General features: G+C 35.8%; 1 protein-coding gene across 6 annotated transcripts in view; it reads right to left on the bottom strand.

Annotated features, from left to right (window-relative positions):
• Window positions 1-23,352, bottom strand: part of EPS15 (epidermal growth factor receptor pathway substrate 15) — a 138,437-nt gene that overhangs the window by 69,783 nt on the left and 45,302 nt on the right. For 3 of the 6 annotated variants that reach the window (XM_087445955.1, XM_004438542.3, XM_087445960.1), the window contains 7 exons: window positions 22,721-22,816; window positions 20,453-20,518; window positions 18,877-19,002; window positions 16,456-16,515; window positions 6,636-6,725; window positions 4,536-4,681; window positions 2,029-2,185 (listed from right to left, as the gene is read on the bottom strand). In XM_087445955.1, the coding sequence (XP_087302081.1) occupies window positions 2,029-2,185; window positions 4,536-4,681; window positions 6,636-6,725; window positions 16,456-16,515; window positions 18,877-19,002; window positions 20,453-20,518; window positions 22,721-22,816 (741 nt within the window). The remainder of the gene's footprint in view (window positions 1-2,028; window positions 2,186-4,535; window positions 4,682-6,635; window positions 6,726-16,455; window positions 16,516-18,876; window positions 19,003-20,452; window positions 20,519-22,720; window positions 22,817-23,352) is intronic. The other 3 variants (XM_087445957.1, XM_087445959.1, XM_087445956.1) reach the window with 2 other exon arrangements.

Genomic DNA, 23,352 nt, shown 5'->3' with positions numbered 1-23,352 from the left:
CAGCTAACAATACATAAAGTATAAGAAGGGCATATGAAAAAAAATGTAGCATGTCCCCTTCTTTCAGAATATTTTCTCTCACCCTATTTAGTGCATCACACAAAAACTCCACTTTGGTGATTTTAAGCGGATCACAGAGCCTAGGGACGGCAAGTTAAAATGCACACAAGGACCAAGTGACAGACATGTGACAAAGCATGCTGTTTAGGTATTTTCTCTGCATCAACTTTGCTGCATAAAAAACCTCTAACTTCAAAACGTATCTGGTAAACCAAAAACTGTAACGCTAAAAAAGGCATAAAGTAAAGCTCTGACCTTGAGAGAGGAGAGTTAAGAAACTGAAAAGCAGAGTGCTGCAGAATGGAAAAAATAGTCCAAACTAGAAAAAACACAGAAAGGAGAGCGAAATTCAAAAAGGGATTAGTCAAAGCTGCAAAAAATGCAGTTCTAAAAAAATCAGATTATAAAGAGATTATTTGAAAGACAAAACCAAGGCAAATTTTAATTTTTAAGGTTAAAAATTTTGGTTAATAGATAAGACAACAATGATAAAATCCCATTTTAATGAATAATACTGATATCTGACAAATAGACAAGGGTGTCTATGCTCTAGTTAATGGACTTCAGACAAAAAACTTGGTATAGCAGATGCAACTTGAAGTGTCTACTAATGTTACAGAGATTTCAATGAACAAACATAATTTGTTCAGAAAGTTCTGTCGTATCTGTAATTTGTGTTGGCGGGAGATTCAGTAAAGGTGGCAAGGGGAAAAAACCACTCTATGTAGGTGAAAGAAAGGATGAAACAACAATGTTCCATAACTGAGATACAGTTATAGCAGAGGACATAATACAATTTTGTAACCTTTATCTTTCTAGGTGGCATCACTTTTAGCCTTCTCCACAATGTAGAGAGCTCATGTCCTATATCACAAGAAATCTCGAAAAATTCACAAAATGCTTCCCCCACAAAAACTCACAAAACAGATAATCAAATATTGATTTTATTTAAATAGGATAAAAACTCATTAAATAACTTCTATACTTGGTGGCTGTGAATTTCCACTTAGTTGACTTAGAAAAAGTCCAATTTTGACTTTTATTAGGTCTGTTAAAATGGGATTCTTTAACCTATGTGACAAAATTAATGCAAAACCAAAATATTCTATTGACATTTTAAAGAGAGCTTTCCTCATACCACAAATTTAACAACTCCTGTTATATATAACTCTGAAGAATCACCACAGCAATGGTTACTTTACAGGTCACAAAAGATTTAAAGATACAAACTATGTATTTTTAAAGGCAAATAGCCACTAGAGTATACAAGTTCTTTTAAGGCCAAGATATTGTTAATGCACTATACTAGGAAGCGTTTCTAGATGAGGAAAGAAAAATCAAGGCACAACATGGCTAAAACAACGTAGTTTTGAAAATTCCCACTGCTGACCAGAAACCAAACGTAGCTAAAACCTGCTTCTAGCCATTCAGATATGAAATTCAGTCATATGCCCAGAAATAGATGGTCATATGTAAGACAAAACCACACAGATTTCTCCTCAACATAATGTTTTTCTTGGGTTTTTTAAAATTTATTTATTTAAAACTGCACCAAGCAATCATAATCTCCTAGATTTTGTTTTCAAATTTGTATTTGTTTTCCGTAAGAGTGAATCATAAAATGAAACACAATAATTTAATTCTTAGAGATTTCACTTAAATTTTACACCCTATTCATAAAAATTAATTCACAAATCCAGAAGGGGAAAAATCACATTTTTCCAATTTTAAGATTGGAACACACGGCTGCCATATGTGTAACGCACTGGGGTAAACAAGCTGTAGCCCAAGGGTGTTATACAAGGCATTCGAGCATACTTCTAGGCACAAACTAATCCACCAACAGTATACTGCTCTGCTCCTAGCCTGATACATTTTCTCCTCTATTCCATCCAAATTGAGTCTATCATCTGACATAGCACTTGTTTCTCTCTTAGTGCATTCAGGTTTTCTTTCAAGTTGTCTTACCTTTTGTAAACTGGCTCTGTCTGATGGTGGAATCATCTCAGGAGTAAGAATGTGAGGAGGATCAATGCCCTTTATTAACTTTTGATTGATTAAGTGAAAAGCCAAAGCAAACTGATCCTTTGAAAGCTTCCCACAGCCCTTTGTGTCACATAATGCCCTGTACAAATAAACAAAATGAATAGTATATAAATGCCACAACTACCATTCCAAAAATCCAGGCGAAAAGTAATATGACTATGTACCTTTTTAAAAATGATCAGTTGAATTAAAAAAATGTCACAACAACTTGTGGCTTGCCCAAAATGCACTCAAATGTTAAAAGAGAGAGATCAGCTAAAAAGGTATAAAAAAGAGAATGTTCACCCTGGTGCTGAGCACAGGCCTCTAATCTGGGATTGCTTTGTGCCTTCCTTCAAATTTCCTGAACCACTACAGAGTAGGAGTTGTGTTGGGCCAAAAAATCCCAACATTCTCTACTCCCACCATTTTCAACATTAAAAGATATTTAAAATGAAACGTAACTTTCAACAAATTTCATTCATTAGTGGCATTAGAATGATTCTAAAACAAGCAAAAATTTCCATGTCGGCTTGCTTCCTGCAACTCTTAAGAGTAGGAGGATATAAGGATCACCAAGTCAAAGCAGAAACAACAGCTGCAAACACAGATCACATGTGAAGAGAAGGCAGCAATCTGGAAAGCTTTACAAAATCACTTGAAAGAAAACAGCAAATGTTTTATTCTATTTGCTTTTTCTTTTCTTCTCCTTTTTCTTTTTTTTAAAGCTCAGCTCTCTGAAGTCCTGATCTGTTTGATTCATTGAAAGCCAACATGGCCTGACAAAAAGACTACATACAGGCTATGATGTCAAAGAAATCTCGAATTCCAGCTTTTCTACTTATTTCTTGTGATCTCGGCCAAATTTTTTGACCTCGCCAAGACTTAGTTTCTTCATCTCTAAAGTGGAGATGACACCCATCTTGCAAGGTTACTGTGTGAATTAAAGACAAAATACATAAAAAGTCTGGGGATAATGCCAAGCCCACGACAGCTGACATTTACTGAGCATAGCGCCTAGCCTAGGCACTCAAAAGTGGCAGCTATTATTAGTTAAACATATTTAATCTTTCCCAGTCTTGGGTTCTTGTTCCTTTTAAGGCAGATCTACTGTCCCACTTTGTTCTTTTCTAAGTTTCTCTTTGCAACTGTGTGCAACTTCACTTCTGATGTCTGCTGTCCTTTGAAAACCTCAAGATAACCTCTGGTATAGTAAAGTGTAACAGTGGCAGGCACACGATAAAGCATTTTCATATACATTATCTCATTTAATGTGAAATTCACTAGAGACACTAAAGTTTGTCTTTTTTAAGGATGAAATGTGTAATTCCTATGTAAAGGTACAAAAGTATACATATACCCTACAGTATCATATGAGGATGCCTTGAAGATACTTTTTTAGGTTTTTTTTTTTTGTGAGGAAGATTGGCCCTGAGCTAACACCTGTTGCCAATCCTCCTCTTTTTGCTGAGGAAGATTGGCCCTGGGCTAACATCCCTGCCCATCTTCCTCTACTTTATATGTGGGATGCCTGCCACAGCACGGCTTGACGAATGGTGCGTAGGTCCACACTCGGGATCCAAACCTACAAACGCCGGGCCACTGAGGAGAATGCACGAACTTAACCACTATGCCACCGCGCCAGCCCCGAAGATACTGTTTTTTATACTGTTTAAATTTCAGATTTTCAGATTCTCCCTTAAAAATTTAAGGTTAATTATCTGATATAAACAGATGAGGCATTTTAACATTCTAATAATCATTAACTGGCACTGTTAATCTTATAAAACATCAGGTAACCCATTCTCAAGCTTTTGTCCATTACCCAGAAGAAATCCTCAGATTTCAATTTTCTCTATAAAGAGTTCTGAAACAGGGGCTGGCCCCGTGGTGTAGCAGTTAAGTGCGCGCGCTCCACTGCTGGCAGCCCAGGTTCGGATCCTGGGCACACACCGACGCACCACTTGTCAGGCCATGCTGTGGCAGTGTCCCACATAAAGTGGAAGAAGATGGGCACGGATGTTAGCTCAGGCCCAGTCTTCCTCAGCAAAAAGAGGGGCATTGGCATGGATGTTAGCTCGGGTTGATCTTTCTCACAAAAAAAAAAAAAAAAAAAAAAAAAGAATTCTGAAACAAAAACTATCCTATTTACAAACGCCTAAAAATAAGAATGCACAAAACTAGAGTTGATACAAAACTATATTTGTTTTTTAAATTAATTTAGGGCCAGCCCCGTGGCTCAGTGGTTCAGTGCACACGCTCCGCTGCTGGCGACCCAGGTTCGGATCCCGGGCGCGTACCGACGCACCACTTCTCCGGCCATGCTGAGGCCGCGTCCCACATATAGCAACTAGAAAGATGTACAGCTATGACATACAACTATCTACTGGGGCTTTGGGGGAAAAAAAATAAATAAATAAAATTATAAATTAATTTAAATAAAGTCTTACCAAATATGGGCTAGTATGGTAGAAGGTAAACCTGTCTTCAGGAAGATTTCACGGACTTCCAATCCAGACACAAATCCATCCATATCTTTATCAATTCTCAGGAAGATTTCATCATATTTAGCTTTATCTGCAGGGGATACAACCCACTACAAGAAAAAATATATATATATAGTATTTCTGCCAAAATGAAACAAACTTTGAAGTGTCACTCTTTCAACCCATTACAGTATCTGTCACAAATGCTGAGCAATTCTACCCCACTAACTACAGCAACAGTGTATCACTTCCATCACACCCCAATGGAAATGCTGTGGTGAAGAGAATATTACAGAAGAAAAATATAGGTCAGTTGGGATTATATTTACAGATGCCCATTTTACTTTTTTTCTTTTAAATAATAAGTAAACGCCCATCAGAATGGCTATAATTAACAAGACAGGAAACAACAAGTGTTGGAGAGGATGGGGAGAGAAGGGAACTCTCATACACTGCTGGTGGGAGTGCAAACTGGTGCAGCCACTATGGAAAACAGTATGGAGAGTCCTCAAAAAATTAAGGATAGAACTACCATATGATCCAGCTATTCCACTGCTGGGTATTTATCCAAAGAACTTGAAAATACCAATGTGTAAAGATACATGCACCCCTGTGTTCATTGCAGCGTTATTCACAATAGCCAAGACTTGGAAGCAACCTAAGTGCCCATCAAAGGACGAATGGATAAAGAAGATGTGATATATATACACAATGGAATACTACTCAGCCATAAGAAATGATGAAATCCAGCCATGTGTGACAACATGGATGGACATTGAGGGTATTTTGCAAAGTGAAATAAGTCAGAGGGAGAAGGTCAAATACCGTATGATCTCACTCATTAAGTAGTAGATAATAACAACAACAAACAAACACACAGAGACAGAGATTGGATTGGTGGTTACCAGAGGGGAAGGGGGGAGGGAAGAGGGTGAAAGGGATAATTTGGCACATGTGTGTGGTGATGGGTTGTAATTAGTATTTTGGTGGTGAACATGATGTAATCTATGCAGAAATAGAAGTATAATGATGTACACCTGAAATTTATACAATATTATAAACCAACGTTACTCCAATAAACAAAAAATTTAAAAAATAAACAAATAAATAATAAGTAAATTCAAGCACAGTTAACTCTTGACTTATGAATGACCACATTAATATGGGTAACTGGGAGAGTCTGTATAAACAAAATATTCAGATAATTCTCAATCTCCACTTTTTTTTTTTTTTTTGTGAGGAAGATCAGCCCTCAGCTAACATCCACGCCAATCCTCCTCTTTTTGCTGAGGAAGACTGGCCCTGGGCTAACATCTGCACCCATCTTCCTCTACTTTATATGGGACGCTGCCACAGCATGGCCTGACAAGCGGTGCATCGGTGCGTGCTCGGGATCCAAACCCAGGCCGCCAGGAGCAGAGCATGCACACTTAACCGCTATGCCATGGGGCCGGCCCCTCAATCTCTACTTTTAATAGTTTCATTCAGCATTCTTAACTGCAGCTGAACTGGCTGATTTGCATATCCTGTCATTATTTTTCCTTTACTCAGCCTGACAAGAAGCAGGATGGAGGGACAAAAAGCTTTGGGCAATCTAAAATTGGATAATTTGATCCCAAAGAATCAAGAGTTAACTAGAGATTAAATAAACAAAAACACCTATTAACTATGCCAGGGCAAGCACGCCAGATTAGCATGGAGTATCTTCTATCTCCAACTTTAATTCTAGGTAGATCAAGGCAAAGCCAATGAAACATCCATATGACCTAAGCAAGGCCAAATGCAGGAGAAGGATTATCTGTCTTCTCTGGGACATCACATTATGCAGGTTCAACCAGAGGGAGCTCTAAACCTTTGCTCCCTTTGCTCCTTCTATCTTCATCAAGCAACCAACTGTTAAATGCCATGCATTTTGTTTTTAAAAAAAGTCCTCTAACACTGATAAATCTATACCTGTCTTAACGGTGCTTTGGTAGGTAAAATGCCTACAGGTGGTAAGGAGTGGTAAGGTTCCTTGGCTGATGCTGAAGAGGAGGTCAACCACATAGAGCCTGATATACTGACCGTTTTTCTCTTAGAAGGTGGCACCAGGGCTGGAGGCAAGGACATTGGCACAGGTTCTTTCTCCAATGCACAGTATACCAAAAACATGGCCTTCAAAATAGATGAACCAGGGTCATATATATTAAAATCATTTAACAACATTCACTCATTGAATTGATTATTGTTCAACAACAAAGCATCGTCAAGCTGTCTCAAATCCTTTTTTAAAGAAATTAGGCTGGGAAGGAAAGGAGGAGAAAGAGGGAAAGACAATAGGAAGGAGGGAAAAAGGAAATAAATCAAAGCTAAGCAACTTTTAGGAAGATATCCTGAGTAGCAAAAACTTAGACGCACACTCTTCACCTAAAGTTCTTGTAATGTCAAAAGCAAACAACCTGGGGCCAGCCCGGTGGCTCAAGTGGTTAAGTGCGCACGCTCCGCTGCGGCAGCCCGGGGTTCACCAGTTCGGATCCCGGGCGCGCACCGACGCACTGCTTGTCAAGCCATGCTGTGGCAGCATCCCATATAAAGTGGAGGAGGATGGGCACGGATGTTAGCTCAGGGCCAAGCTTCCTCAGAAAAAAGAGGAGGATTGGCATCAGATGTTAGCTCAAGGCTGATCTTCCTCAAAAAAAGCAAACAACCTGGGAAAAAATATTTGCAAGGAAAGAGCTAATCTCCCTAATATATAAAAAATTCCTAGAAATTAACAGAAGATAAACCAAAATCCAAGAAGAAAATAAGTAAAGTATCAACAGATATTTTACAGAAAAGTAAATACTACGAATGGCCCATCCTTTAAAACATACTAATATATGCTCATTTTCACTCACAAGAAAACTGTAAAACTATATTAAAATACTATTTTCCACCTAATTGGCAAAAATTCAAAGTTTCATAATATACTCTGTTAGCTAGGCTGGGCAAACAGGCACTCTCATACATTGCCAGTGGGAGCTCAAACTGGAACCAAGCCCATAAAGGGCAAACTGACAACATCTACCAAATTTATTTATTGCCCCTTTGGCTCAGCAATTCCAAATCTGGGAATCTATCCTCAGACTTACCCGTCTACAAAGGTAACGTGGTATGAAAAAGGTTATTAATTACAGAATTGTTTGTATCAGCACCCAAGTGCCCATCAACAGAAGACTGGTTAAAAAAATTATGGTACATCCATACAATGAAATAGTATGAAATACTATGAAACAACTACAAAAAGCCCATGGGAAACACTCTGTATCATAACTGTGGTGGTACCTTCAAACCTTCACAGGTATATACAATTGTCAAAACTCATGAAAGTATATACATAAACTAAACGTAGTTCATAGTATGTAAACCAATCCTCAACAAAGCTGACCAGGAAAAAGAATCATAGAGCTCTCTATGTGAAAACATATTGAAGATATTGTTAAACATGAAAAAAGTATAGTGTTGAGCAGTGTGTATAATGTGTTATCTTTTGTGGTTGGGGGTAATAATTATTCATATTTGTTTATATTTGCATTAAGAAATTCTAGAAGGATAAACAAGAAACTAAGAAAAGGAGTTAGGTGGTTTTAGAGTAGGTGTAAATGGAGCAGTTGAGGACAAGGTTGGAACTGATATTTTTTCCACTGAATATGTTCTTATATTGTACTGATTTCTGAACCATGAGAATGTATTACCTATTAAATTAATTTTAATTATTAAATACATAAAGCACTTGCACAAAGTGGGACAACTTGCATACAGACTGACCTAGGATATACCCTCCATCTTAAAGAATTCAAGGCACCTTTAAAACTTTCAAAAGAAAAAAGTTCCCATGACTATCTTCAAGCATATGAAATTACACAAGGCAACTTGGAACCTCCAGAAAGATTCCAACAGGAACTGGGAGGAAGCTTGAGTGTTTCTTCTTAATATTTTTTATTCCATTGAAAATGACAATTCTCCCCAAAAAGAAGTTTGCTTCTAAGTTAAGTTTTGTGGGGCCTTCAAATCAATATTGATTGAGCACCTAATACAACAATGACCCATGATTTCTGAGATTACTAATATCATTTTACAGATGAAGAAACTGAGGCTCAGAGATGATAAGTAGCCTGCTCAATATAATTTTAAGAAATGATAGAGAAGGGTTCAAACCAAGATTTTCTGGCTACAAAGCTCTTGTTTTTTCCAGATTTGATCAGCTTTATTAGGAGTGCAAGTGTAATTTTACATTACCATGCTCTTCCCTACAAGCGATAAAACTAACCTTTAACCCATTGGTACCCAAATTTAGCAAGCATCAGAATTATCTGGACAGCTTGATAAAGCACAGATTTCTGTGCCCTGCTCCCAGAATGCTAGAATCAATAAGTCTGGAGTTGGGCCAGAGAATTTGCATTTCTAACAAGTTCCCAGGTGATGCTATGCTGTCTGTCCTGCACTAATCATTTAATCATTTGACCCAAACCAAGAATTCTCCTCTCCCCGTTCACTAGTCAATTTGAAGAATTTCAGTTTTAGAAACAAACTTTCCATCTCCAAAAGCTTAAAACTCTAGAAAGAAAACAATCTGGCTAATACACACTTTCAAGCAAATTCACAATATATGTAATATTATTAGATTGGCACTGATCTGAAAGTGACTAACATGCACATTAAAGGTCAGCATCCCCCTTGCTGCAGATGGGAGTCATTTGCTGGAAAAGTGGACACTAGAAGCAAAAAAGCAATGTCAGCCTTCTGATGCCAATACACAACACCTTTTTGGAAGTTAAAAAAATATATTAATTTCATGTTGCCTTGAAAATAGTTTGCCCGACAAAACTGAAGCCAAAAATTTTTCCACCAAATACAACAGAATAAGCAAACAATATACTGCTGGGTTGTGATTTTATTTGTTTTCTTATTATATTGAACTTTATCCTAATCAAAGTCTGCCACTGAAACAAATACAGCAACTACATCAAATGATGTACCAGACTCACACAAAAACATCTGGCTGGCAACTTGTTTTTAAATTGAAATGTACTAGCAAATTCATTTATACAGCTAGAGATAGACACTTAACTAAGAAGCATTTAGAACATCTTTTTGATGATTTCAAAGTAAAAGCATCAAAAATAAACTTGCGCTTATTCAGGGATAGCAGGGAAAGAGGGGATTTAGTTTCACTGTTGCAGTCAATTACCAGTAGCTACTTACTTTCTTTGATTTTTTTTTCTCTATACTTTTTTGGGAGTATTTCTCAAATTTTAGTGGCCATCAGAATCACCTGGAGGGTTTGTTAAATCGCAGGTTTTTCAACCCTATCTCAGACATTCTGATTCAGTTGGTCTGGGGCAAGGATTGAAAATTTGCACTTCTATTAAGTTCACTAGTGATGCTGATATTGCTGATGGGAGATCATACTTTGAGAACTAGTATTTTAGGAGTTTCCTTAGGAGTTTTATTTGCTCAATGGTCTACTTAATTATTTGAATTGCCAGTTATAATTTCTTAAAATAGCAATTTGGGATGAAAATATCAGGTGTTTCCTGTGTTTTCCAAGTAACAAAAGTTTCTTTCACCAATTTAGTTCAACAAAACATTTACTGAGAAATTTCTAGTCACCAGGCACTGTGCTGGGCACTAGAAATACAAAAGCAAAAACATTTCTCAGTTATACAACCAAATAAAAGAAGCAAACATACAAAGTTAATTTCCATACAACGTGAACACGTTAATATTAGACACGTACAGGTCCTTTATAAATCTCCAAATGCCAAAAACTCTTCGCATGATAAGGACTCAACAAATGCTGACAAAATTTAGACCACTTTCAGTCTAAGAACTTACCTGACAGAAAAAGTTAAGGCTTGGTGAGAAGGTAAAAACCAATAGATAGATATGAAGACAGAATACAAAGTCAAAAGGGCATGAGACTATCTGTCCAAAGAATAGAGTAGGAAAAGGGGAAAAAAAGTAACTTTATAGTGGAGAAATCTGGCAAACATCACTTTAACCAAGTGATGAAGGTTAACACCACCAGTGATGGCATGTGGGCATCATGTACCCCTCTGATAAATGTGATGAGAAGGTCACTTCACATATGCAGTATCCTTTCAAAAAACCCATACCCCCAGGCTAATCATGAGAAAAACATCAGACAAACCTAGATTGGGAGACAGCTAGGATACCTAGCTAGTACTCCTCGATAATGCCAAGGTCATAGAAAAACAAGGCAAGATAGAAACTATCATAGACCAGAGAGACTGAGGAGACACAGCAATTCAATACAATGTGGTAGCCTAGAGTGGATCCTGGGACAGAAAGGAAAAACTGGTGAAACTCAAATAAAGCCTGGAGAGTTTGATTAACAGTAATGTACTAATGTTGGTTTGTTTTAACAAATGTACCACAGTAATGTAATATGTTAACAATAGTGGAAAGTGGGTGAGGGGTACTGGGGAACTCTCTGCACTATCTCTGCAACTTTTCTGTAAATATAAAACCATCCCCAAATTTAGTTTATTTAAAAAAAAAAAAAAAACACGACCTCGAAAGCCCAGGTTCAGCCCTGGCTCTACTACTAACTGCTCTGCTTAGAGGAACTAATTTATAGGATCTTGTCCAACTCTAAAAAACATGAGCATAAGTTCATTTACCAAATACTAAATTACTAGATTTAGAACTCTTCTCTTTAAGTTTAAAAGCAGTAGTTTCAGCCTCAATAAAACAAAGAACTATTTCACAGAACAGTACTGCAAACTTGTGGAATTCATCCCGACAAAGAAAACAATAAACTTTAACATGATTATTAGTCACTTCCCTTGGTTCAATACCAATACTAAAATTTTATATACATTTTGAGTTTTCAAAATGACATCAGAGAGGAAAATCTGGCCCTTTCGCAAAACTTAATGCCCTGTCAGAGACTTTCTACTAAGCTAAATGAGTCAGAAGTAAAACTCAGGAAGATATATTTCCAATATCCTTATACTCGAGTCATATAATTCATCAATAAGCAAAGAGAATACTGGCAATAGTCACAGATATTTAAAAATCCACATTCAAGGACATGGGAATTATTTCTAAAATCCATTTTATTTTTTGGGGTGTACATACACACACACACTTCTCAAAAGTCATTTTAGTTGTGGCCAGAACACCCAAGGCATGCCAAGGCCTGACCTTTACAAATCCAGCTAAAAAAAAAAATCTCAAAGATATTCTAGATTCTGGATTTTTAATTAATCCACTAGGTTTCAGAAAATATGAAAAAGCATTTACATTTGAAAAGAAACAAGGACCATTCATTAAAGGTTCACACAGCAACAGAAGTTATACAAGTTAGAATCTCTCACTAACTTCAACTTTATTTACTCCAATTAAAAAAATAAACCCACTGAAAATCTCATTTATGCTATAAAAGGAAAGAAAGAAGTTGGTTAAGAAGTTTAAAGGCAAGTCTCAAACATAAAGATTCAGGTTCAATCAAGTTTTGGTTCATTAGTGAAAAAAGAAGTTACTGAAAAAAAAAATCCATAGTGTAATTCAACAAACCAAGTTAGAATCTTTCATTAACTTCATATTTATTTGTTCCCATTCAAAAAATAAATATAGAGCAGATACTAGGTCTTTAAAACCAACAAAAAGCACCATTTAATCCAAAAAGAAAAGGGTAAGAATTTTAGAGGTAAGTCTTGAACATATTCTCATATTGAATCCAGTTTTAATTAGTAATATAAGATATTATGAAAAAATCTATGCTATACTTCAACAAACCAGAAAACTGGCAGAGTATAAATTGCCACAGTCCAAAAGAACTGATCATGTGAATAAGTACATTACCTTTATATTTAATTATTTAGGAAGATAATTTAAAATGTTCAGAGTTATTCCACTATCGCAAGTGTATTTTAAAAATTACTTCAATTTTCAAAGAAGCCTAAGATCAACGCTTTTAAAAATACTGATGCTTGTAAACAAAGATAAAAATCAATGACTTACAGTTTAAGTTACACTGGCTATGTTGTTATAATTATAATTTTTTTTGGAGGAAGATTGGCCCAGAGCTAACATCTGTTGCCAATCTTCCTCTTTTTTTTCTTTTTTCTCCCCAAAGCCCCCAGTACCTAGTTGTATATCCTAGTTGTAGGTCCTTCTAGTTCTTCTTTGTGGGATGCCACCTCAGCATGGCTTGATGAGTGGTAAGCAGGTCCATACCCAGGATCCAAACCTGCGAATCCCGGGCCACCAAAGTGGAACGTGCTGACTTAACCGCTGTGCCACTGGGCCAGCCCCAGTAATTATAATTTTTAAAAACAGTATGGACTATGTTGTCCCATTCATGAAAGTAAAAAGATGGAAAAAAATATATCAGGCAAATTCTACCCAAAAGAATGCTAGTGAGACTATTAATATTGACAAAACTACATGGAAAATCCTAGAACCAAAAGAAGTAAATTAAGTAAAATCTAGAATTTTAGTTGCAAAAAATGTTCTAAAATCTTGAGAAGTCGAGCTGAAGGAGAAAGAAAAGAAGCGAAAATAGTCTAAGGGTCTCGTTTTACTGGAGTGAGGGTTAACAATCTTGTTTTCAAATACTGGAGAAATAAGTATGGTAAGCACAGGGAAAGGTATATTAACCATTAATGGAACAGACATTACAGAATTTCCACACTAATAAGATGGGAAAAATGAATGAACCACAACTTGATAACCAGTAACAATAAGAAACTAAAAAAAAGAGAGAAAATAATAATGTAAAATAAATAGATAAGGTAGGGGGAATAAAATCAACATATCTGTCGTTATCTTAAAAGACAAAAACTGTCAAATTAGGTAAAAAACTAAAACACAGTAATGCCCCATTTTCGAGAGAGACATTCTAAACCTTAGAACTATCAGGTAATCCAAATAAAAAAGAGCAGAAGCAATATTAGTATCACACAAGCTGGATTTCAAAATTAAAGGCACTAAGCATGATAGAGTTGGAAACAAGTGCTGATGAATGCACATAGAAAGAAACCAAATATGGCAAAATAGTTAAAAATAGTAAATCTAGGAGAAGGTATACGGGTTTTCACTATTTTTTTAAGTAGTAATTTCCTACAGATATGTTGTTTATTCTTAAATTACTCTTTTAATAAAGGTTTACTTTTATTAAAAAAAGAGAGTAAGTTGCCTAAGAAAAGGCTTCAGGGCATATAAGATAAACTGTGTTTATTCACTTACCTTAACATATACTACAGTTTGTCACACGAGGATAATACTATTCCCTACCTATCCTAACTATGCTTATACAAACAAACGTTCCTTTGAAATTCTTAATTTTTGTCTTTTTAAGAAAAAAAATCCCTCTACACATCTTACCAATGCAAAGATTTTGTACTAATATTCTTAACACAAAAACCATTTTAAAAAAAGTTAATATAGAGAGTTTGACAGTCTTTCAAAGTACCTCATCAGCCAAATCTCTTTGATACACCACCTTTCCCTAAAACATCCCACAAACATTCAACCCTTGATATATAGCTGGGATAACTTTTGTTAACATTGTGAGGGAGTATCCCCTGCCATGGCCCAAATATCACCCAAATTAAAATAAAAAAGACTAGGGACCTATGACCACCAACTCAAGTAACTTGAAGTCTCTATTTCTGTATTTTTTTTTTTCAAATGTGATAACATGCATTCTGCCTATTTCATTTGGCTCTTGGGATATAAACAGAATAAAATTTATGAAAGAGCAAAAAAAAAAAAAGAAACGGACAAAGAGAAACTGGAAAATAATCAATAAAATCAACACGATAGATTTCTAGAAGTCTAATATCTTCCAAACAGAAATGTAAAAATAGGTCATGAACTTGGCAACAAAGAAAACCTTAACAAATTTGTGTGTGTGTGTGTAAGACTGGCCCTCAGCTAACATCTGTTGCCAATCTTCCTCTTTTTTTGCTTGAGGAAGATTGTCCCTGAGCTAACATCTATGCCAATCTTCCTCTATTTTTTTTGTATGTGGCATGCCCCCACAGCACGGCTTGATGAGCTGTGTGTAGGTCTGCACCGGGATCTGAACCCATGAACCCCGGGCCGCCGAAGCAGAGCTCGAATTTAACTACTACGCCACAGAGCTGGCCCCAGCAAATTTTTTTAAGTAGAGATTTTAAAGACTACATTCTCTAGTCATAATCTAATCAAGCTAAAAGTATATACAGGGCTGGCCCCGTGGCTTAGCGGTGAAGTTCGCGCGCTCCGCTGCTGTCGGCCCAGCTTTGAATCCCGGGGGCGCACCGACACACCGCTTCTCCTGCCATGCTGAGGCCGTGTCCCACATACAGCAACTAGAAGGATGTGCAGCTGTGGCGTGCAACTATCTACTGGGGCTTTGGGGGGAAAAAAATAAATAAATAAAAAATTATTTTAAAAAATAAATAAATAAATAAATAAAAATAAAAGTATATACAAAGTTAACAAAAACCAAACAAACTTAACTACACTGAAATCAGGAAATATATTCCTAAACAGATGATCAAAGAAAACTAAAAATTATCTAAAAAGTAGTGAAAAGGAGAATACTTTGTACCAGTATCTATGGAATCCAGCTAAATCTGTATTCAGGGAAAAATATGTCCTTTAAATGATTTTAATATTCAAGATGATAAAAAATAAAGTGACTTGGTACTCATCTTCAGAAATCAAAAATAAAAAAGTAAACCATAAGAAACTAGGAAGAAGAAATTAAGCTAAAAGCTGAAAAGAATGAAATAAAAAGTCAAAACATAATAGAAAAGATAAATAAACCCAACAGATGGCTCTTTTTAAATAAAAAAAAAAAATCAATAAACTAGATAAAATCCAATTAAGCCAAAACTGAGAGGGAACAAAAACACATAAGATTTGGAATGAGAAAGGAGCACAACCACAAACCCAGAAGAGATTAAAAAGAATAACACAAATCTGTGATAACAAGTTTGCAAGTCAAAGCAATGGACAATTCCTTAGCAAAATAGAGAGAGAAAATTTGAACAGACTAATTATCAAATAAGAGATTAAAATGGGGATTAGAGATTTACCATTCATGAGCTCACAGCAGAGCATTATCTAACCTTTAAGGAAGAGATGAATACAACTCATTTTGCAATTAACCATCCCATTACTAAGGACAACATGTCTTCAGATAAGATGTCAAAACACTGTCTGCCTTCCTAAATGACATGAAACTGAAGTGTTATTCATGTTTTCCTTTAATGAAATAAATGTGAAAATTTGGGGGTATATTTGAAGTGATATTATTCCATTGGAGAAGCAGGTACTGAGATGCCTGGTCAAGTGGGGATACAAAAGATAATACCATTCAGCATCTTTACAGTGCATTATCCAAAGCATATATTCCTGCATACTTGAAGGTCAAATAAAATGAAGACGGCAAAAACATACATTTTCTATTATCCATTTGTTTAAAAATATTTATTGACTACCCATAAATTCTAGGGAAAAATACTCATACTGGGGCCCGCCCGGTGGTGGAGCAGTTAAGTTTGCGTGTTCCGCTTCGGTGGCCCGGGGTGCACCAGTTCAGATCCTGGGCACAGACCTACTCACTGCTTACTAAGCCATACTGAGGCAGCATCCCATGTAAAAGAGCTACAACTCTACAACTATAATACACAAGTATGTACTGGGGCTTTGGGGAGAAAAAAGAGGAAGACTGGCAACAGATGTTAGTGCACGGCCAATCTTCCTCAAAAAAAAAAAAAAATATTCCTACCAAGAATCTTAGGGAAATACAGTTTTCCTCTAAGGATGAACTAAAAGAGGAAATTTTCACTTGAGAAAACCATTAAAATGTTTAAGATTTTCAGAGTAGTAGGTTACTTACAACTGCAAACTCATCTCTGTCAAGCATACCATCATGGTCAATATCACTCAACTCCCAAACCTTAAAAAGCAAAGAATTGAGAAAGATTAATGTTCTTTCATTTCATTTGCTACTCGTAAAAACCAAATACATAAATGGGGGGAAAGTTTCGCCTAAACACTATAATATCTATTTCTCTGAGAAATTTCAATTATGCTCATCATTTTACTATATCACTATTATGTGCTATATTAACATTACTGTAAAAAGAAGTAATAACTCTTAATATTTTTTAAATAGAAATATCTTTACAGATTTTTAAAGAAAATATTTTGTTCCTCTCCAGTTAGAAAACAATTACGTACACAGTACTTTAAACAAACTACAATGCTTCTTCACAAACGTCATCTCAGTTAATTCATGCAACAAATCCATGTGGTACTATCAACCCTGTTTTAGACATGACTTATCCAGGTTCATGCAACTATTATTAAGTAGCATAACTAGTTTTCAATGTGAGGACTTCCAACTAAGTCCATTATTGTTTTCCCTATACTACAGAATCTCTAATCAACTAAAAGAAATACCCAACGAATACTGCGTCATTAACCTTTAACTAGCTAATGTCCAGGGCTTACAAAGAAGAAATAAAATCTAAAAGGTCCTGGTAGATTTGCTCTAAATCTAGAGTAGTTCCCATAGCTTTAGAACCATTATAAAACTATGTTAAATCCTTGGAAAAAAGATATTTAAGTCATTCAACAAAATTTTACTTGGAGGAGGAAGAGAAAGTGTACTGGTGAGAAACAGGAATGGAGATAAGCAAGTGCTTGGTCATTAAATGCCTTGAAAGGAGTTTGGACTTCAGCCTAAACACAACGGAAAGCTACTAAGACGTTTTAAGTCAAAATATAACAGGACTCAGGCCAGCCTGGTGGCTTAGTGGTTAAGTGTGCGCGCTCCGCTACTGGCGGCCCAGGTTCGGATCCCGGGTGCGCACCGACGCACCGCTTCTCCGGCCATGCTGAGGCTGTGTCCCACATACAGCAACTAGAAGGATGTGCAACTATGACATACAACTATCTACTGGCGCTTTGGGGAAAAAAAAGGAGGAGGATTGGCAATAGATGTTAGCTCAGAGCCGGTCTTCCTCAGCAAAAAGAAGAGGATTAGCACGGATGTTAGCTCAGGGCTGATCTTCCTCACAAAAAAAAAAAAAAAACCATAACAGGACTAAATCTGCAGTTTAGAAATCTCACACTGACCACAGAGTGGAGAAATGATTAGTGGGAAACAATACTAGAAAACGAATTTTAAATTAATACTGATTGAGCACCTAACCTATACAACACTGATCCAGTAGTACTACTACTGGTGGTATGGTGGTAGTCGTTGTCACCTTCATCATCATCATCATGGCAGCTAGCATTCAAAGAGTACGTACCAAGTGCTGTGCTAAGTACTTTACGTACATTATCACATTTAATTCTTACAACCCTATAAACCGGAAATCATGCTCATTTTAAAGATTAAGAAACTAAGATATGGTTTTCTAATGATTTGCCAAAGGTCACACAGCTAAGAAATGGTGCAGCCAGGATTTAACCCTATGTAGTCTGACTAAGCCCTGGATTAAAGGGCTGGAGGTTTAATGAAAGGAGATAAGGTTTGAAATACGAAGAGGGATAGAGAGAAATCACTATCGAAATATCACAAGAGTAGCTGGCAGTAGGGAAAGCCCCAGTGAAGTTGGTGATCATGAAATTATGATGATACCAATCTTTATTAGACTTTCTCAGTACTCCATATGCAACCACAGAGAAGGTAGACAATTAGCTTCATGTAAAGTTGCATTTTCACCAGGCAGGAGAGAAGTCAGAAAACATGGCAAAGAGAGCTAGGATACTGACATGAAACTGTGGACCAAAAAAATCCAGGTTGGATGAGGAAAAAAGTAAATTCAAAAGATGGGGAAAGTAAAGCAGTCTGAGATTTAAAGGTCTTGATGAAGTCAAAGAATTAGTCTTGCAAGTGTCTAGGAAAGAGATCTAGAAAGACAGGAAGTTCTATTTAGAGAGTAGACGTTACAATTTCAGACATGAAACTATTCCTTATGACAAGGCCCCATGATACAGCCACGGAGTAGGTGGCAAATGTAAAATACCAATGGTCTCTGGAAATTAAGGCAAGGAATTCAGAGGTCAGAGTGTACAGCACAAAGAAAAACGGACCTACTTAAGGGGCTTATCAAACACTCATATTTTAGAAGGAATAACCAAAGAAATAAATCAGCAGTAACTTTACATATTAAGTCAGAACACAAAAAATTCTGTAACAACGCAACTTTAAAAGAAGATCTTTGTATTTTTTAACAATGAGCTATAAGTGCTCCTGGTAGTTAAAATACATAAAAATTACATTTCAAATTTAAGAATATCTTACTCTTCCAAGGATATCCACAGGTAACTTAGAGTTGAGCAACACTGGTTTCACTTTATCACCAGACAGAAATCCATTCACTGGGCTTAAACTATCAAAAATCGCATCATATTTGACCTTATCTTCAGACTGTAATATAAAAAAGATCACAAGTTAAATAATAGTGAAACGGATTTAACTGCAGTTATAAAAAACAAGTCCTCAAAGAATAGACAACATATTTTTTTAAACTATCATTTAAAAAACATTCTTCAGGGCTGGCCCCGTGGCTTAGCAGTTAAGTGCGTGCGCTCCGTCACTGGCGGCCCGGGTTTGGATCCCGGGCGCGCAGCGACACACCGCTTCTCCGGCCATGCTGAGGCCGAGTCCCACATACAGCAACTAGAAGGAGGTGCAGCTATGACATACAACTATCTACTGGGGCTTTGGGGGGTAAAAAAAAAAAAAGAAGGAGTGGCAATAGGTGTTAGCTCAGAGCCGGTCTTCCTCAGGAAAAAGAGGAGGATTAGCACAGATGTTAGCTCAGGGCTGATCTTCCTCACCAAAAAAAAATAAAAAACATTCTTCACTTTCATCAAAATATATTATAGTAAATAATAATTTAAGTTACTCCACTCAAGAGTTCAGTATCCCTTCCATTCCTTTAGTAGCTGGAACATTATCTTTGCTTTTCTACTGTTAGGTTAGAATCAAAAGATTTCAGTGATAGAAGGGCTTTGAGAAGAATATCTAGCCCAACACTCGCACTTAAACAGATCCACAGCAAGGAAGCAATTTTTATAACAACAAAGCTAGTTAGTGACTTTCTAAAGATGGTGCTATTCACACCGCAAACTCAAACAAATTTTAAATAGAAAATTACCGTCTAGGAATATATCAAGTTTCCCCCATTTTTCCCAAAGCAAGATTTCTTCTTCTTATCAATAAAAAGACATTTCCTAAAATCCTGGAAAGTTACTTGTATAACATAAAAAACTATTTTTCATGATTTGCTCAGTCAAGGCCAAATCCCTACAATTTTTAAAATTAGTTACTAGCACACAAGCATACAAACCAAAATGGCTTTCTGACAAAACTATACACATCTATTAAAGGTCATTTGATCTGCTATTTCTAATACTATTCTAAAATTACAATTTTTAAAATCTAATAAGATAGCTATAATCAGTATGATGCCTCCAAATAGCTATAATGCAAAATACTCATCTCAGAAAAAGATTTCAGAAAGAATTGTTTGTTTTAGAGCCATAAAGAGACTATATAGTTAACCAGAATTTTCAAACAAGAAATAATACTAGTGGGGTAAACTATCTAATCATCAAATATTTAGTTAATACAAGATTATGACATCACCATTTTTAGTTTACATTATAACGGAAATGAGATCAAGCTAATACTAACTGTCACACAATGGCTGACAGAGCCATAGGATCCTTCAAAAGATTTCTAGTACCAGTATTCCCCCAACAGTAAAAAATGAAACTCTAGTGCAGATTGCAATATATTTTGAAAGTAGGGGGAGAGGATTATATGGAAGCAAAGCAGGGGTAAGGAGAGAATAGTTACAAAGTTTACTTACTTTTACAGCCCATGGGAGCTCAGCTGCAGAGGTTCCACTGACTAGCAAAGGACTACTGGTATCATGCTAAAAAGGAAAATACAGTATATGAAGGTTTGAAATCCTCACATCAATAAAACAATGGAGAAAAAGTGGTCTTTGGATTTAAATACATTCATACAAAATGTTGGATCTCAATGCACAGGACATACTATTTTACATTATCTCTATTAGACTTTCATCTAAGTACAAATGAAAAAAAATTGAGTTAGCTGCATAAATGATTGTGGAACACTAACTAAAACATATAAGTATTATAGAAGAAATCCTATTACAACTGAAATCAAGATAAAGATATCTGAATGTAACAAAAATATTTATGGCCCTGTTAACTGATGAATTTTTCCCAACACTATTTAAGGAAAACAAACTGGGACAACAATCCAACTCAAGATTTTTAAGTACATGAACTTACTAACAGCATGCCCAACTTATTATTTTTATCTGCTTACAGACACAGATGAATATATTTGAAAAATTTTTATAGTAACATCTTTAGGCAACAAATCCCTAAATTAACCTCTGATTCCATGCCTAAACTTTGAAGTGCAGAAATTCTCAAAACTGAAGGTAAATTCATAATACTCAGACCAAATACTTTTAAAATACTGAATTTAAAAACAAGGAAGAAGAGGGGCCGGCCCGGTGACACAAGCAGTTAAGTGCGCGCGCTCCGCTGCGGCGGCCTGGGGTTTGCCGGTTTGGATCCCGGGCACGCACCAACGCATCGCTTGTCAAGCCATGCTGTGGCGGCGTCCCATATAAAGCAGAGGAAGATAGGCATGGATGTTAGCGCAGGGCCAGTCTTCCTCAGCAAAAAGAGGAGGATTGGCAGATGTTAGCTCAGGGTTGATCTTCCTCACAAAAAAATAAATAAATAAAAACAAGCAAGAAGAGCCATGAAACTTCTGAAAAAAGGGGTAAGGGTGGGGAGGACTAGCCCTGACAGATACAAAAATAAATTACCAACTATGATAATTAAAACAATGTGAGATCAGCATATGGATAAACAGATCAGTGGGTAAGAACAGAAAAACCCAGAAAGAAACCAAAATACACATGAGCATTTAGCACATGATTGAGGTGGCATTTCAAATCAGTAAGGAAAAGATTGATTATTCAACAAACTGTATTAGGTCTCTAAAGTAGCCATCTTCAAAAAAACATAAATTTGAATCCATACTCCTATCTTATATCAGGACAAACAAAAATGTGAAAAAAGAAACCACAAAAACAATTTAAATCCTGATAATTCATTTACATAGAAAACAACGACTTCTTTATGGAAAAAAAACCATCACAAAGTCAAAAGAAAAAGGACAAATTGGGAACAAATATTTGCAACTCATATAGACAAAGAGCTGTTTTCCTAATATATGCAGAGCCTCTGGAATTCAATAAGAAAAAGATCAACAACCCTAGAAAAATAGGCAAAGGCTATAAATAGACATTTCACATGAAGGCAATGTAAATGGCTCATAAGTGTGAGAAAAACTACTCAACCTCATTCTACAAAACCAAAAGGACAAATTAAAACCACACTTAACGTTCCATTTGTCACCTATCAAATTGACAAGGATCCAAAAATTTGACAACAGTATGTTAGCAAAAGTACACTCAACCAATTGCTGGTGGGAGTGCAAACTACCACAACCACTATGGAAGACAGCTGATATTATATGTGAAAATTACAAATGCACAAACTTTTGAAACAGCAATTCCACTTCTGAGAATTTATACATATAAATATACTTCTGCACTTGCAAAATGATATATATTCGAGGTTATTATTCATTGCAGCATTTTTTATTATAAAAGATTAGAGACAAGCTAAAAGCCTATCAATAGGAAGTTAAATAAATTATGGTAAATAGAAGCAAGGAAATACTATGCAGCTATAAAAAAGAATGAGAAAGCTTCTGTGTACTGATATGTAAAGATCTCTAAAACATATTAAGTTATTAAAAAAGGTATAGAATTGTGTATATAGTATGCTACAATTAACAGAAAATGAGGAAATAAGTATTTATATTTCTTTATATACACATATAATAACTCTGGAAGGATACACAAGAAAACTAATAACAGCAGTAACCATTAAAAAAGAAATTAAGGTAGCTGAGTGATAGCAGTTAGAGAGAAAATTTTTTAATATAGTTATGTTAATTTTCAAATTATGTGGTATTTTTTTTCAACTAAATAAAATTTAAATTGAAAAGCATTTCTTACAAATCTTGGTGGAGGAACAGCCAGGTTCAAGCTACTCAGTGAAACCTCCAATCCATTCTGGGCACATGCCACAAGACGCAAAGCAACAAAGAATTCCTGAGAAAGAGAAGTATGAATGTTAAGAGCATTATCTATCTATCTATCCATTCACCCATCTATCCCTCTATCTACACACATACTTATAACCTGAAAATACAAAACAATTCACAATTACTCCAAGGTTTTTATGTAGCAGCAAATATAACAGTATATTTGCTTGAAAAATACTTGCTTTAAAATTGAGAAGAGATTCATGTACAAAGATGTTCCTAACGTACTAAATAGAAAAAAAAGTGTTAATATACATGGGAAAATACACAAATTGTGATACATATAGTGGAAATCATACAAAATTAACAATCATGCTTCAAAGAACATTTAATGATGTTAAGAAATGCCTTTTATCATTTAAGTGAGAAAGAATCTGAAAAAAAGCCCAGAAGAAAATAATACCTAAATGTTATCAAAAGTCATCTGTGGATTTAAGATTATACATTTTGAAACTGGATCAATCCTTCAAGTGACTCAATTATTGCTATTCCAGAAAAGCTACAGAGAATAACTGCGTGGCATCTAAAACAATAATATAACTG

The sequence above is a fragment of the Ceratotherium simum genome, chromosome 22, assembly GCF_057802395.1.
Source record: "Ceratotherium simum simum isolate JZ-2026a chromosome 22, ASM5780239v1, whole genome shotgun sequence".
NCBI classification, from domain to species: domain Eukaryota; kingdom Metazoa; phylum Chordata; class Mammalia; order Perissodactyla; family Rhinocerotidae; genus Ceratotherium; species Ceratotherium simum.
The sequence above is the reverse complement of the archived record's forward strand: the minus strand, read 5'-3'. Positions and strand labels throughout refer to the sequence as shown.